Source organism: Nicotiana attenuata, chromosome 10 (genome assembly GCF_001879085.1).
Source record: "Nicotiana attenuata strain UT chromosome 10, NIATTr2, whole genome shotgun sequence".
Taxonomy (NCBI): Eukaryota; Viridiplantae; Streptophyta; class Magnoliopsida; order Solanales; family Solanaceae; genus Nicotiana; species Nicotiana attenuata.
Window position 1 is genome coordinate 31,054,719 of NC_031998.1, and position 17,353 is coordinate 31,072,071.

The following is a 17,353-nucleotide window of genomic DNA, read 5'->3' on the forward strand; positions in this document are numbered from 1 at the left end:
TTACCTTTGAATATGAATTCTTTTGTGATTTTTGTTATTTTCATGAGTAGCTAACTTTTCTAATCTAAGGTTTTGGTGAAACCCGTTGGGGATGAATTGGTTGTCATAAGTAATATAGATTTGAATTAGTTTAATCTCTATTTGTTCAACTATGTTTTGATTGTGGTTGATTGAAAGGATCCTCAATTAGCCATTCCTATTTATTATGTATCTGCTTGAGAGAGAGCGCATATTTAGGTAGTTGTTTGAACAACATCACTCCCGGAGTATAGGCGAGAGTCATAACCGAGGGTTTAGAGGTTAGATTAGAGATAACGATTCCTCGGGTGCGATCTAAGTGAACTATAATGCGAATCTAGCTAGCGTAGCTTGAGAGAGTGCGTCTAGTAAATTATCATAACTGCTTGAGAGAGATTTATGATAGCTGGAGAGTTCATGATTGATAGAGGCAACTAAGTCAACGCTATAAGAAACATACAACCAAGGAAATCAACAACGGGGGAAACCATTACCTTAGACCTTTATTCTAATTGTTTACAATTCAAGCATAGTTAGTTTTCAGCTGGTTATTTATTTTCAATCTTGTCTTCTTGGTGATATTAAACAGATACAGCTAAGCCTTAGTTCTCTGTGGGATTCGACTCCGGACTTTTAGACCGGATTATATTTGTAGCGACCGCTTATCCTTTTTATGACTAGAGTTGGACGTGATCAGTAGGCCTAACTTCTGATTGAAAAAACATGAAACCAGCATCAATATTAAATGACGAGCAGAACTGTAACACCATTGCATTAGTTTTTATTACAGTTGGATATGTATATGTCGAAGAAACGACCTTATTTGTCGATGATAGTGATGGAAATTGACAGAAGCCTTTGCATCATTGTTGAAACAAGAGGAGAGTCCTTTCCTTTTTAGAACATAACATAAGTGAAAAAGATTCTTCAACACCGGATTAAAGAAGATGCAAAAAGATATTGAAAGCTTGTTAAAGTTACCAAGCTTGCAAACCAAAGTGTTGAACTAGTTTGATTCTATTTGTTGAAATTCAACAAGAGATATTCTTAGGCTCGCAAGTAACTAAAGAGGATTGTTTGAATTAATTGTTGTATTGTTGTCCTTGCCCCTTACGTATTCAATAAGCTCTAGAGTTTACCATGAATACCCATTATAAGGTTGTTACATGGATCGCTTGTAGTTAATATTTCTTGATGTACAAGATTGTACTTAGTGGCGTAGTCAGGATTTTCCGTTTAGTTTTAGCAAACGAAATGGCCAAATATTTAGACAGGGAATTGAACCCGTGAACAACACCTCACCATATAAAGTAGGAGTAATATTCGATCTATATACACTATATAATTTTTCAGAGCGGAGGGTATTCGCCTGACCACCCTTGACATAGTATAGCTACGCCACTGATTTGCAAAGGGAACGTTCATTCCATTATTCAAATGAGAAGGCATTTGATCAATATATTTTGGATCGGATTTAGAAAAATAGCAGAACTTTCGCACGGTGTTAATATTAAAAAAAAAATTGCACTCCAAGTTAAAAATCTATAGACTGTCTTTGAGACAGAACATAAATGTAAAATCATAACTATTTTCTTTTTTCCTTTGTTCTGTTCTGTTCTCCCAATGTTTTAGTGCAGCTTAGCATCGGCCATGCTCCAGGCATTTAGAGTCTCAATTGTGATTGCTTCTGTGCCATTGTTGAAGGCAAATAAATGTGCCTTATCAAAGATTGCTAATGTTGGATAAACTCTTGATGTAATACATGTTTTTCCTCCGGCACCAAAACTTTCCACTACTGAGTTATCAATCTGCAAAAATAACTAAATTGTCAATACACAAAAAATATATAACCATGTAAAATTAACAAAGAATAAGAGAGAATTCAAGATTCTTTTGAAGAAAGAAAGAGAGCTTACCAAACTCCTAAGAGATAACTTCTTGTCCGCTAAATCTACATCCACATATCCAGCAAATGATGGTTTGTACATAGTTGTTTCATTCTTAAGGGTTGATCTGGTGACACCAACAAATATAATTTAACAAACAAATCAATCAATTGAATTTAAATAGCCATTTAGCCAATTGCTAGAGATGTAAAAACAAGTCTTAATAGTGAATTATGTTGAAAGTTGCAACTTAGTTTGTAGTGGGACTGCAATAAACAACAACAAACTCACTACATTTCCACAGGTGGGGTCTGGGGAGAGTACTGTGTATGCAGACCTTAACCCTATCTAGTGAAGGTAGAGAGGCTGTTTTTAATAAACCCTCAACTCAGAAAATGTAAGAGAACAAGAAAACAGAAAGATGTTCATATTTGTTAATAAAGTGGATTTTTTTTGTGGATTCAGGGTGTTAAGAATGTTAGGAACAAACCTTGAGGCATCAGAGCACATAAGAACCTTGTATTTATCTTGAGCTTTAAAAACTCTGAAGAATACAGGTGTGTATTCTTCCAAGTTTTTAGAAGCCAAAGTTATGAGTCCAAATGGCCCGAGTCCACCTTGGACAGTTGAACCCTTAATGGCGCATACATCTTGCGCGTAAAGGTCAGCCCAACTAGGATCAAATGGCTCTGCCTTGTCCAAACTTGCGAACGAGAAAGTCACTTCAACATCAGCCTGCAATTTTTATGAATGCTCTAAGTCAGACTTAAGTTGTCTTTCTTGTCTATAAGTATAAAAAAAAAATGAAAAAGATGAAGTCTAAACCTGTGCAACTGTGATTCCTTTGACTTCAATCTTTTCTCCCTTGTACAACTTGTGATTACTTAGTTGGACTTTTTCCTTTCTTAGAGTTTGTAATTCTTCAACAGGCCATTGAACCAATTGCTTTCCACTTGGATCAAGCCATAGTTTACGCGGGATAGGGTGGACTCCGGCCCATCCTTTCCTGACATCGTCATCAACAGTATCTGATTCATTAGCCCAACCCAACATAATTCTTCGGTTCTTGCTAGGGTCATAGAATGACTTGGACGCGTAATAATTTCCATAGTCAAGTCTCAATCCCTTCCAACCATCAACTGAAGTGTTATCCGGAATATACCTATCTTTTTTACTGTCATAGGCACCGACTGTGTAGTACTCAAACCTCGTAACGTCAAGGCTAACCTTAAGAACATGCTTAATGTATTCACCATTGTATGAGGTGTCCAAACCATTTGTATGCTTTAATGAAACTGGGAAAAAATCAGGACATTCCCAGTTTCCAGTTTTGGTAGCTGTATGAAGTGGATGTTTGGCTTTGGTCCATTTCATGAAGTCCTTACTTCTATACAATATTGCCTTTCCCCTATGATTCCTCACACTCCCAACCAAGATTCTCCAATGACCATCTCGGCCCATCCAAGCTGTCGTTGGGTCGCGAAATTGAGTTTTGTTGATGCTCATGTCAGCAACGATCAACGGATTGTTATCGGGCTTGATCCATTTACGGAGATATGGATCAGACAAGTTAGCCGGGATCGCGTAGTTTTGGACTTGTGTCTTGTTAGCATCTACAATTCCAGTGTAGAGAATAATGGGCTTGTTGCCTGGTAAAATTGTAGCTGAACCTGACCATGTTCCAAACTTGTCAAAAACTTTGGAAGGGTAAATAGCAGGCTCAAGTGGGATCCAATTGATCAAATCTGTTGAGACTGAATGGGCCCAAACTATGTTGCCCCAAACTGCTCCTTTTGGGTTGTATTGGTAGAATAGATGGTACACTCCATTGTAATACATTGGGCCTGTTGAGAACAAAAAGCAACAGAGAAAAAAGGTAATAAGTAAATAAAATTTCATTATGGCTAGTATTAGGAAAAAACTATACTACATAAGAAAATTTCTGACTTACCATTTGGATCTGTTGTTTGTTTGAAGCATCCGGTAGAAACCATGAAAAAGGAAACATATGAGATTGATTAGAAAAGCACAAGTTATGCAATTGAGATACATATCAAACATTAATTGTAAAATTAAACGTGAAACCTAAAGGGTGCATAAACAGAGATATGATCATCCATCTAAATAAACACTCTCTTCTTTCACTTTTACTTATCCAATATGGACCGTTATTATTACTCGTAATAATAATACTCCCCCCCGTTCACTTTTACTTGTCCACTATTGATTTTGCACACCCCTTACGAAATAATAAATAAAATGTGTAATTTACCATGATACCCATATTAATTGGTGTATAGTTTTAATGGATTTGGAAAATGATTTAGAATGAGTAATTAATGCTAAGGGCAAAACAGAAAAAATAAATTATTTTTCTCTTGATATGTGAAAAGTGACAAGTAAAAATAAAAATTTATTTTTAGAATACTTGACAATTAAAAGTGAACGGAGGGAGTAATATTTCAAAATGTCTTGGGAAATAATTTGGGGAATGAGTAATTAATGATACAGGTAAAACAAGAAAAAAAATTATCTTTCTCTTAATTTTCTAAAATTGACAAATAAAATAAGAATATATTTTAGTATAATACACAAGTAAAAGTGAACAGAGGGAATATTAACGCACATATTTTGAAGTTTTGATGGAGGAGCTTTCACTGTCACTGAGCAAATGCAGACCCCAATAACTAATTAATGAATGAAAGGTGAAAATACCGAAATATATCTAGGAAATGCAAAAACTTACAGCGGGATCCAAGAAATGATGAGGTATTATTTTTTTGAAGTAACTGAATTATAATAAAGCAACTTGTTTGGATATGTAGTAATTAAAAAAGAAGTCAAAGATACAGCAATCAAAGAAAAAAATTGAATGAAGACAAAAGATGACCAGAAGTTTGATAACCGAAGACTTCCTTACAAGTTGCCATTGTTGTCCAAAGTCATTTTGATTTTTCTTTATTCCTCAAAGATAAAGAAAATTAAAAGAGTGTCGTTTTCTGGTTCTTTAATTTCTCTCTTTCTGATTGCAACAACAAGGATTATTATTATTATCTCTTATTTTTATTTGTGTGGAATTTTACGTGTTACTTGATCAGCAAAGAAAAAGAAGAAGAGAGAATTCAAAGTGTTACAGATAGATACATCATATATGGATTGTCAAGAGAACAAACAAAATCTGAACTTGAAACATTTATGGTTAAAACTACCTTTTTAGCTTTACGTCACATGTTTTGGCTCTATATTTCACGTACTTTAGGGCATTTTGGCTTATATATCACTTCACATTCACATGTCCTGTATTATATTATATTATATCATCCATTTGTCTTTTGGGTCAGATTAATCGGCCACCAACTCCCCCCCTTCCCCAACCCACCATTGCCCCCTGGGGTTGGGGGAAGTCGAAGTTGACTAAATATTAATGCTCAATATAAACAAAATATCATGCATCAAGCCCACTTGATCAGCTTACAATAATGTTACCTACACTTTATTTTATCCAAAAAAAACGAGAAGGGGATTGGTTTGCCATTTATTGCAACGGGTTCAAGGTCAAATCTTTACTCACTCCGGTTCACAATAAGTGTTCAATTTGCTTTTTCATTTTGATTCAAAATAAGTGTCCAGTTATGTAATCAAGAAAGCATTCAACTTGGTTTTACAAAATAAACCCTATGTACATATTTCTAAAAAGTTTTCTTACTCCTCACATTAAATATTTAATTAGGGGTAGTTTAGTCATAATAGGTATTTTTGTATAGAATTTAGTATTTTCTTAATGGGCGTGCTAAAAGCAAATTGGACACTTATTGTGAACCGGAGGGAGTACCGAGGGGCGGATTTAGGGGGGCGCAAGGGTGTTCACCCGAACACCCTTCGCCGAAAAATTACACTGTATATATAAGGCAAAATCTGTCTTTTACCTCTATATATTAAGTTTTGAACACCCTTAATACAATCCAAAAGTGTAGTTTAGTGGTCAAGGGGGTTCAAAATCTACATAAGGTCATGGGTTCAATTCCCGCTAGCTAAAAAGAAAAGTGATTTTTGGGAAAAAAAAGGCATAGATTACATATTGTGTATTCAATGCACATATCGATCACTTTTCTTTGCTTTTCAAGAAGTCAAGTACGAGAAGTAATAATTTTTTCCACAAATTACAATTCATGCATCGTTTATTTGTTTTTCCTGGATAAGCATCCTAAAAATAGTTCTACATCTCGGCAGCATAACCGTAAGATTTTCACCTAGGATTTCAAAAAATAAAAAAAAGTAGACTTGCCAAGTAGTTAAGGGAATTCAATATCTGTATGTACATAAAAATTGACTTTATATATATAGTGTAATTTTCGGGCAAAAAGGGCTCGGCTGAATCCTCTTCCGCCCACCTAGCTTCTCGCTGCCTAACCGTACATAAATGCTAGAATGAAATGACAGTTTTACAGTCAAGTTTAAATAGCTAGCTGAGCTTCCCTTTTTTCATTGGTAACAATTTTAACTAAAAGGTACTGAGCACCTATGACTATAAATTTCTGAATTCGCTACTCATTATAGGGAGAGTTAAATTTCAAACAAAGTAGAGTTGATTTATATATAAGTAGAAAAAAGACAGGCTGGTTCTAAGTTTGACTCATGAATTGATGTGAGTAAGATAACATAATTATTTTCATATCTTCACTTCTTGAATGCATCTATAGAACGGCAACATTTATTAATTACCTAATTATTAATAAGTGACTCTACTATACACTCGTCATGGGCAACATGTAGTTTCATTAACTCAAAAGCTGTCAGAGTATTATAGCAAATTAAAATAACTCAACATTTCCAGTCAACAAGACAACAACCAATCAGGCAATAATTATTGAATAAACAAAATCTGCAAGTTATTCAGAGATGTGAAAACCTAAAATTTAGCTGAAAGAGAAAAAACATTACTTCTCTTTGCCGTAAAAAAATTATTTTTTTTCTAAAGTCTCATCTCATAAAGTAGAATGCAATGAACTTAATTATTACACCATTGCTCAAAATTGCATGAGAACATCACCAATTCATAAAACATCACAAACACATACGGATCGTTTGGTAGAATGTATTAGAGAAAATAATATATGTATTAGCTTTGATATTATAATCCTTTGTTTGGTACACTTTTTTAATTTTTATATAACTAATAAAAATATTAATTATACACCCTATTTGATATTATCCTATGTATAACTAATACATAGCAAATCATGGTATTAAGTATTAACAATACCAAGATAGTTAGTACATGCATAAGGATGATTAAAGACAAATTACCCTTGAAGTCCCTCAAAGCTAAAGAATGTGGAGGGCATTTTTGTAAATAAATAATTTTTTAAGAAATTATACAATGCATGTCATTTTTTATATACCTTACCAAAAAGTGATAAGAAACAATCTCAGCATAACTAATACCAACATAAATGATCCCTGCATTACTAATATACCATATTCAGTACTATTCTATACACATCACCGAACGACCCCATAATTTTAAATATGTAGACAGCCAAGAAGAAGCCACATATTCGACAATTCAATTTAGAACTCACGACGTCTAAATTATAAATTCAGATAGAGCCAGAGACATGAAAACGTACCGTTAATCCAGTTTTTAGGTGGTTGAAAATGGTAACCAGTTCTGTGGACATTCTTGACATTGGATGAGCTAGTAGATTGCAAATGCATATAAACTTTGTGAGAAGCATTGACACCACCATTGTTTGAAACAAAAACAAAGACACACAGCAAAAGAATTTGCAAAGTTAAAAGAGAAGAGTTTCTTAAAAACTCCATCTCTCCTTTTAGAACTGAAATAATTGTTCTCTTTTTCCTTTTTTTGATGTGTGTTAAAGAGAGAGAAGTGATCGAGGTGAAGTAGAAGAAAGGATGTGAAGAGTATTTATAGAGAAAAGTAACAATAACTCAGAGGTGAGTGGATAAATATGAAGACTAAGATTATGTCGTTTACATTTCAAAGATTTTTTTGGTGTTACGTTGAACAAAAATGCATATATAGGAGTAAACGTTGAATAAATGTTTTGGTAAAAAGATTGAGGGGTCATTTGGAAAATTCTTTGATGCTTCTCTAATATATTAATTTTAAAATTAAAATATTTGTTCTTGTTTCCCACCTCTTTCCTCCTTTTGTTTACCGTTTTTTCCTCCCACATGGCTTTTGCCATTTGTTACGTACTTTCTTTGTGTGTATGCAAGTTGACTTGGACTTTTAAAGTTTTCTTTTGTTTTTTTTGAGATACATGTTACTGTCATTGGATCACGGTATGTTATATTTAATTTTAGATTTTTTTTTCCAACAGAACTTTTAGACAATATCAATAAATGTACCTGTCTTTAAATAAATATTTTTCCATTATATTAGGGGATAAAGATGGGAAAGGAAAAAAGGAATAATGAGAATTGAACCAACACTATTATAGGCAAAACGTCCGTTAATGTCAATAAACTATAAGCCTTGGCGATAATGTTTAGTTTAATTTTAGATCAAGTGATATTTGTTGTTCCTTCGGGGACACCCTATATAAAAAAAATCAGTTCAATATTTGTTGGATTGCAATTTTTCAACAACATAACTGAAATTTTCAGAGCCATACATAATATTATTCCTATCTTTATATATGTATGTAAGTTTTATCTTTAGTATCTATTGGCTAGAAATACTTAAAATGAAGGTTTGTCTTAAAAATAAACATAAAGAATTAACAGTTAAGGAAAAGTGAGAGACTGACCCAAATAAGCAAACAGTACTCTTTGGCCGAGACTAAGAAAAATCAAAAGAAGACGAATTGAAGACCATTGATATTTGACGGTGGAATAACTCGATAGAAAATTCAAGAGAATAATATACAACAGTTACTTAACTACAAATTCTTGTAATTTAAATATTGGGGAAAAGTTATACTCTTTCAGAAGAGAATACTGTTTTTTTCTTATGTTCAAAATTTCAGTATGAAATTTCAATATAATTATCTTTTGATTTGTCAAAACAATTTATTTAATAGAAAGCAATTAAAAAATGAGTACTTGAAGAGTCAGAAGTCAAAGGTTAGAGTGAACGGGACAAGTCCAAAATTGTGCTGGATTTTTCAACCCTTATTTCCTGTTTTCCCCCATAATCATCTAAGAAAGAACAGTCAGCAACTGGCTATATTTAGCCTCTATTTTTCTTTTCTTCAAATTGGCTACCTAAGTTATTTTTTCTTTTATTTATTTTCTTTTGGGGGAGGGTGAGTAAATACATTACAATCTTCAGTTTGCCAACAATTCAGAGACTGATCTTTAGAGCCTCAACCGCTCAAAACTTGAATGTTGCAACTTGCAAGAATTATGCTCGTGCATGACATTACGTAACTGATATATTATTTGATTGGGGAAACATTTATCTGCACTAAATCGATAAAAAAAACTTGATTGTGGCTTCACCATGGCCGCAAATACAACAAGGTTGATGCGTGGCCGTAGCATAGTCTATCTATATACACAAGTTGGGGGTGGTAGCTGGAGTCCAAGGAATTATTATGCGAATCTTTGAAATCTTCAATTTTGTACATATGAATTATCTTTGGGAAGTTAACAGTTGGTCATTCCCTATTTGGCAATTTATGCTTATTATTAACTTTCCGAAGCATTTCATCGATTACTACGACTCTCTCGTTCTTGTTGTTGCTTTTCTTTCTGTTACTTCAAAAGTAGTTCGAATGAAAAAGATATATATAGTGTATTTGGAAAAATCGAGTTAGTATATTGAATTAATTATGTGATGATATGTCATGACACGTGGGTCAGTAAAAGAATGACAGTTGGCAGAGAATAGTTGAAGAGGCACGAGCTTTAACAGATGATCGCGCCCAACTAGGCCCTATAAAAAGGACAATGCGGACGTTGCAAATATAACCTGAGTATTGTGCCCAGAGTCGAATCCACAGAGAATTAACCTATCAATCACTATCTTTAGACCTACTAAACTCTTTAGAATCAATTCCCCAAACGTTGAGAATCACAGTTGATGGTGTTTTTAATAACTAAGATCAACAGTAACTAATGAGAAAGTACTAAGGTAATGATTTCCCCTATTGATGGAATTCCTTCTGTTTATGCTTCATACAAATTTACCAACACATCTCTATCAATCATGAACGCTCTTCTTACCGTAAATCTCTCCCGAGTAATCACAGTAATTTACTAGTTGCACTCTCCCGAGATACACCAGCTTGCTTTATTTAACACAATTCACTTTAGATTACACCCAAGGCTTCGTTATCCCTAATCCCGCCTTTTAACCCTCGGTTATTGATCCCTCATATACTTTGGGAGTGGTGTTGTTCAACAATTACCTAAATATGCACTCTCTCCCGAGTTATGCACACTAAATAGGCACAGCTAATTGAGGATCCTGTCAATTAACTACAACAAACACATAGTTGAACAAATAGAGATTGGAACTAGCAATTTGTATTCACATAAACAAGAAGTTCATCCCCCAATAGGTTCCATCAAAACCTTAGACAAAGGATTTAGCTACTCATAACTATGGGCAAACCAACTAAAACAATATTCATCATAAAACTTGCAAGAAAAATCAAAGAAAAGAAGAAAGATGTTTTGGGTGATCTCTCACAATTGTTTTCCTTGCTAAAATATTCTCCAATACAATTCTTGCCTCCTTTGGGCGAAGTCTAGTATTTAAAATAGGGTTTTGGGCTAAAAATCCCGTGCTTTGCACTTAAGTCCCTGAACTCTTCCGCCTCAGCCGCGGTTCTGCCGCGATCGCGGTCAAACCGCGGCCACACACCTTCTCTGAATCTCAACTTATCCGCGACCATCTTCTACCGCGGTTAACCGCGGCAGTCCTTCTTCAGGCATGGCTTGAGCTGCTTCGCTTGGTTCATTTGGCAAAATTTTACGATTGGCCTCTTTTCTCCATATTTGATCCCAAAAGTACTCCATAGCCTTCTCTTGTCATATATCACCTGCAAAGCATGAAAAGCACTAATCAGAGCATTTTGTTATCACTTTTATCATCAAAACTATACAAGAAGGTGGTTCTTTAGGGCCTAATTATAGTTAAATTCACCTATTATCACCACCCTTGATTAGTATATTGATATGATCAATCTAATACCGGCTTAGTATTGAACCTATGGGGTCGAACACTAACGAGTGTTCTGATCTTTGCTAAAGGATTAATTACTTTATTATTTAAAAATTAAATTAAAGAATTTAATTAGTCAAATAAATTTAGTGATTGGTCCAAATGAAATATTATTATATTCTTTGCTAGCACGGAGGATATAATTAATATTGTAAGCAAAATAGTAAAAATATAATTAATATTGTAAGCAAATTGGATTTTACTATTTAGAATAGTATATTGAATTATATCTCTTGGTTAACTGTTATCTAAGATAATTATCAATACATATATACTATGTATATATGTTGGACGTGGGCTTACTAGGTGAATTCACCGTATAGCCTTTTCCTTAACCTAAAAAGAAAGAAGGCTATGGTTAATGATATATATGGATATCATTTAACTAGAAGCAAAAGAGATTGTTTTAAAAAAAAGCCAAAAGACCGAGAGAAACGTTCTTGACAAGAAAAATAGTTTTTTGTCCGGTTACTACTATACTGAAGGTTTTTTTGACAGCGTATTATTCATTCAATTTGTTCACGATCTCATTGATCAAAGGGTTGGTAGTAACATCGGTCTCGGTGTGAATACGCATAGAGTCTTCGCACTATCGAAGAAAAATTCTGAAATGAGGCTCTCTTCACCAGGTACGTCTTAGATCCGATCTTTGACAAGTAAATAAATTTTAAACACGAAAAGATTTTTCTAGAATTGTTAATGTCTTCCGCTGCGTATTACGAACACCTACGTGCAATCCTAACATGCACGGGGAAGGAAGAAGAACGAGGGAACCCACTGCTGCGCTCCTTTTGTTTTATACTACTAATTAATATTATAGGTACATAAGATTATGAATACTTACATTTTATTCATTTTGAGTTTTCCTTAGTATAATATCTTAATCTTTTTTCCTTAATATTTAGTTCAGTTGTTGTTCATGTTGTTCCTCAGGTACAAAATACATATGCCTTATGGCATAGATATTTATAAAAGATCTGAATATTGTAAAATCTTCACTAATTTAATGGTGTTCACTTGTGTTTTCTACGATCAGGCGACATAATCCAAATAAGAAAATTATGTAAGTACTTTCTCTTAAGCAAGTTGTAAGTTCTTATTTCTCTTTTATTTTCCTCTTTATTTAGTTACCGTTGTGATAATCATTTTGCTAATATATATAATACAACATATCGTTCTTTACTTTATGCTTATGAGGTTGTAATTTTTGAGATCTTGATCTACTTTATTTTTTGTTTCAGTTTGATTCGCTCAGAGAGAGAGGGGGGATCTAGGCTTATCGTATGTTTTTATCTACTTTTTCTTATGCATGTTGTATCTTCTTATTTCTCTTTAATTTTTTATTTATTTGCAGTTAATCTTTCAAATTGAATCATGTAAGTTGTGATATTAGTTTTTTCGATATAACACAATATATCTTCCAATTTAAGTAAATGATAATGCAAATTATTATTCATTTTCTTAATTAATTACTTAATTTTCTTTCTTTACATCAAGAAAAATTTTAATTATGCGCTTGCAATCCGAACCCTTCATTTCCACCAATGAGGTTCTTGACTATTGACAACAAGTATTAAATATTGAAAAAGAATGCAACAGACATCTATCTATATAGAATAGGAGAAGCAAAACCACTACATTAAGATAAGTGTCTTAACCACAAAAAGCCAAGTGGCATTGTTAAGACAAAATAAACTACTTTTCTAACTAACTTTTTATTGAATTTTAAATTTTGAATTAATTGGTTACACTACTTGAATTAATAAATATAGATATTATAATTATCAATACTCAATAAAAAATAAAAATACAAAAAAATATTCTACTCATTCAAATAGGAGTTTTAAAATTATTTTAAAATAAAAAACAAAAATAACAAAAAATAAATAATAGGAATTTCAATAAAACATATTGTACAGATAAGGCTGTCTAACTGAAATCATAATAGATATTGAATAAAAATAACATTAATATAAATTTATATGTAGATAATATCAATAGTTAAAGCTAAAATTTAATATATCATATTGAAAACAAAATAAAAGTAGTTCAAAATTATTATTTGAATTATAGGTAAAACACTAAATAAAATATTAATTAAAAATTATAGTAGAAAAATGCAGAGCAGAGGATGATAGAGATTGTTTGAGTATATTTATGATTTTGATTAATTTGTAAAATAAATATAGTAAATAATTAAATAATGCTAAAAATTATGGTTAACAAATTTAGACAATGAACTAAGCATTTATATTGGTTTGTCTTTTAAAAGTACTATATTAATTATTATAACATATAAATTATTTTATAACAAGCAAAATCTTAAAATTGACCGCGCATCGTGCGAGTACCTACACTAGTTTTTCTTAAAATGAAAGAATGATGATAATAAGTAATAGTTATAAGTATACATCATAAAATTGAAGATTCTGTATTTGAAATGTACATAATAAGAACAACTATGAGAAGGCAACTCCAAGAAAAAGATTTATATTAGTGATATAACTTTAGTTTTAAACACATGTACATTATATTTTTTAATCTCTTCTATCTCAACCAAACTTGCAAATTAGTTTTATAATTATAAGTATAAGACATTGAAGGTTCTATATTTGACATGTTCATAAAAAGAACAACCATGAGAAAAAAAAATCTGATGAAGAGATTTAAAATTGTGGCATAAAACTAATTTTATAATCATATACAAAAAGAAATTAATCTCTTCTAACTCAACTAGAAAAAAAATAATTTTATGTTTTCATTATTCTCTTTTTTTACCGCAGCGAAGCGCAAATATATTCACTAGTTTATGTATGACTGCTGATCTGACATGACTCTTTCTTGTGTATGTCCATCTACATTGTTGTATACATCCCTCTTTCTTGTGTATGTCCATATACATTGTTGTATACATCCCGTTGCTGAAAAGTGAAAAGTTATATCATATAGTTAGGTAATTTTTTTTTTTTTTAAATTTATATCTTACTTGTCTGTTTAATTTTTGGTATTTTGATACCCCCTAATAAAATTCTTGGCTCCACTACTACTTGTATATCTTTACATGTGAATATGTAATTATATTGAAGACGGTATCCATTACCAACAGTAGCTATTGCATCATAAAGAAAAATGGATTACTTCAAATCTGCATATTTTTTCATAGTTTAATATGCTGTAACCTTTACCTTTAAAGGGAAGATGAATATTAGCATGAGAGTTTGCTTTGCAATATATAGATAAGTGCATAAAAAATTCTTATCTAGTTTTTGAAATCTAGAGAAAAATTAAATCATTGACTAAAAGATATACCAAATCAACTCGAATTTATTACGTTTGTAAGATTTTAAAATTATTCAGAGCATTAAAACAAAAGTGATTTACTTTATTTTATCATTGATTTCTATATAAGCGTATACACGATAGAGTGAAGTAAACGAAAGCAAATAAAGGACATGAAGTTAATCCTTTCATATAGTTTCCCATTATAGAGAAAAACTTGAAAATTCTTTCCAAAGGTAGATTCCTTTACAATGATCTTCAACTATAATTGTGATAGTAAGGTCTCAATATTCTAACTTTTATATGCATACATAATAATAGATTCAGTTGAACCCACCGAATTCGCCCTAGATCCGTCTCGATCGTCATCCCACTATTGGCTCTTCCACATAAATGTCAACATCATTGAATTTAAGCCATTTCTTGGACCTACAAATCTTGATCAAAAAGTACCATCCAATCGCTCCAACAGTCATCAATCCACTTATCAAAAACACAATCTTGGTTGCAATAGCCATTATAAACACCAAAAACACACATGGAATTAAGCACATAATCACCAATCCTGGCAACTTCATTGGCACCCTATATGGTCTTTTGATCAATGGAAACTTCCTTCTCAACCAAATAAAAGATGAAAATTCCAAAAACATACCTAAACTATACAAGAAATTAGCTGAAGAGATTATATCAGTAAAATTCATATAAGACATACCAAGTGAAATTGCTGTTGACAATAATATCCCTACCCATGGTGTATTAAACCATTTAGACCTCAAACCAAAGAATTTAGGCAAAAATGCCAATTCAGCCATACCCAAAAGCTGAAAAGCAGAACTACTTAACTGAGCCTCAAATAGTCCAATTGCTGATAAAACAGCACCAATTTCAATCCAAAATTTCAACCATTTCCCACAAATAATCTCAGCAGCATTAGCCATAAAACCTGTTTCCCACTCACGTTGATCAACTGACACAGCTCCAGTCACAGCCAATAATGGAATTATATATCCCAAACAAGTGAAAATCACTGCTGAAAATAATGCTAAAGGAAAAGTCTTTTGTGGGGATTCAACTTCTCCTGCCAAAGTACTAACATTATCCCAAAAATTCAAGTTCCAAAACAATGTATTAAAGAACAAATTCCAATCTTTTTTCACACCCTTTTGGCCTAAACTAATCCATCTATGAGGCTGAATCTTTGGAATTGCAATCAATGACATTATCAAAAAAGGTGCAAGTGAAACAACACCAAGTACAACTGCTGCATACCCCACAATTGTCAAACCAGTATAGTTTAAAAAAGAAAGCAACAATGTAGCAACCAAGATTGCCATAAATCTTGGAACCCCAGATGAGAAAATAGGAAAAAGCTTCTCCATATAACTAATACAAAGAACAGGAAAAGAAGCAATATTAATTACCCCACTCAAGAATTTCCATGTACCCATTAATGAACCCCAAAAGGGACCAAAAGCTTTATCAGCCCATATAACAAAACCACCATTTCCAGGAAAAGTTGTGGATAATTCAGCAGTGATTAATGCTTCAGGTACACTCCAAATAAAAGGGAAAATCAAAAAACCAAGAATTGCAAATAAAGGACCAGCAGATTGAACTGCTGGTTCTTCACCATAAGGACCACCTGCTACTTCAAAATATATGAGAAAAATAAGAGGGATAAGAGTCAGTTTTTTGTTCTTAGAAGTTGCAGTGGATGTAGTTATGGGGAGTTTTGGTGAGTTTTCTGGCATGGTGGAAAGTGGAGGATCAATTTCTTGTGTCATTTTGATTTTTGCAAATATTGTGTTTGATGAAAGATTGACCAAAGTGGTTGTTTTTGATGAGGATTCTTGCATTAAATGTTAAGACTATAATAAGAAGATTCTTACGAAATCATTCGTCCTTATCTATATCATTTAACCTAGAAATTTTAGTTGGCGTTTGGACTTAAGAATTATGAAATTCTAGAAAAAAAGTGAATTTTTTGTTCAAGTGAAAAATAAAAACGATATTTGATAATCAGAGTTGTATTTGGACATACATACAATCTGAAACTATTTTTGATTTTTTATGAGTAATTTGAAGTAAAAATTTTGAAAAATAGGTTTTTGATTTTTTTTTTTAATTTTTTAAAAAATTTCGGAATTCAATTTTAAGTAAATTTGATACTTTTATGACCAATACTGATTTCAGAAAAAAATAAAAAAATTTCAAAAAAAAAAGTAATTTTTTTGGTGGCCAAACAGGTCTATAGTTCAAAATATTTGTCACTTTAAGAATTTTTTTTCTTTTCTAATTCTAGCTATTCTGACAAGGCAAGTATTTCTTCTTGATCATTTTAGTTGTCCAATGGTTAATACAAAATAACTTATCCAAAATACTTATTATTTTTTAAAGCAAAAAATATTAGTTATATAGCATAAATCCTGAATGTGAAAAGTAAATGGGAGTATAGTAATCAAAAATCACTTTTACAAGTTATCTTGACAAAAATGGATTGGAGGGATTAATTGTTTTTTAATCATTTAAGTAAGAGAGAAGGTTAGTTGAATCTAATACTCTTTGTAATTAATGTTATATAAAGAAATTTTATCAATGTGTGTCAAAAATAATGATTTGTGCCTACCATTTTCGAAATTTGAATTTTAAAATAATATTCAGATTTCAGATAGATAACAGATCAAAATCAGATTAGACTGAAATAAATAACGGAATTTAACTTTAAGTATCACTAAGGAAAATTAAGGGAGTAAAAATGTCACTATTTGTCTATGTAAATAAAAAAAGAAAAACAAGAAGAAGAGATAGAACTTGTACGTTCACATAATTGTCTATATGTAGAAAAACTTAACAACGTCAATCTTATTTTTTGCTTTGAAAAATAATGCAGAAATGCAGAAGAAAGAGGGGAGAGTTTGCATAAAAGTTTGAGAAATTCGCAAGATAATAATGTAACTTCTTGGGC

The 17,353-nt window shown here is 32.1% G+C and overlaps 2 protein-coding genes across 2 annotated transcripts; both read right to left on the reverse strand.

The window, feature by feature from the left end:
- Positions 1,421-7,935, reverse strand: LOC109233244 (beta-fructofuranosidase, insoluble isoenzyme 1). The gene is made up of 6 exons (XM_019399049.1): positions 7,535-7,935; positions 3,856-3,864; positions 2,730-3,748; positions 2,395-2,639; positions 1,935-2,031; positions 1,421-1,826 (listed from the first exon to the last, which is right to left on the reverse strand). The coding sequence occupies exons 1-6, from the start codon at positions 7,728-7,730 to the stop codon at positions 1,647-1,649; spliced, it is 1,746 nt and encodes a 581-aa protein (XP_019254594.1). The 5' UTR covers positions 7,731-7,935; the 3' UTR covers positions 1,421-1,646.
- On the reverse strand, positions 14,540-16,222 carry LOC109233893 (probable polyamine transporter At3g13620). Its single transcript, XM_019399744.1, has one exon. It carries the CDS (start codon positions 16,170-16,172, stop codon positions 14,751-14,753), a length of 1,422 nt encoding a protein of 473 aa, XP_019255289.1. The 5' UTR covers positions 16,173-16,222; the 3' UTR covers positions 14,540-14,750.

Coding starts and splice junctions, on each gene's coding strand:
- LOC109233244 (XM_019399049.1), bottom strand. CDS start 7,730: ATGGAGTTTTTAAGAAACTCTTCTCTTTTAACTTTGCAAATTCTTTTG. Junction 2,640..2,729: donor AAGGAATCACAGTTGCACAG/GTTTAGACTTCA, acceptor TAAAAATTGCAG/GCTGATGTTGAAGTGACTTT. Junction 1,827..1,934: donor AGTTATCTCTTAGGAGTTTG/GTAAGCTCTCTT, acceptor TTATTTTTGCAG/ATTGATAACTCAGTAGTGGA.
- LOC109233893 (XM_019399744.1), bottom strand. CDS start 16,172: ATGACACAAGAAATTGATCCTCCACTTTCCACCATGCCAGAAAACTCA.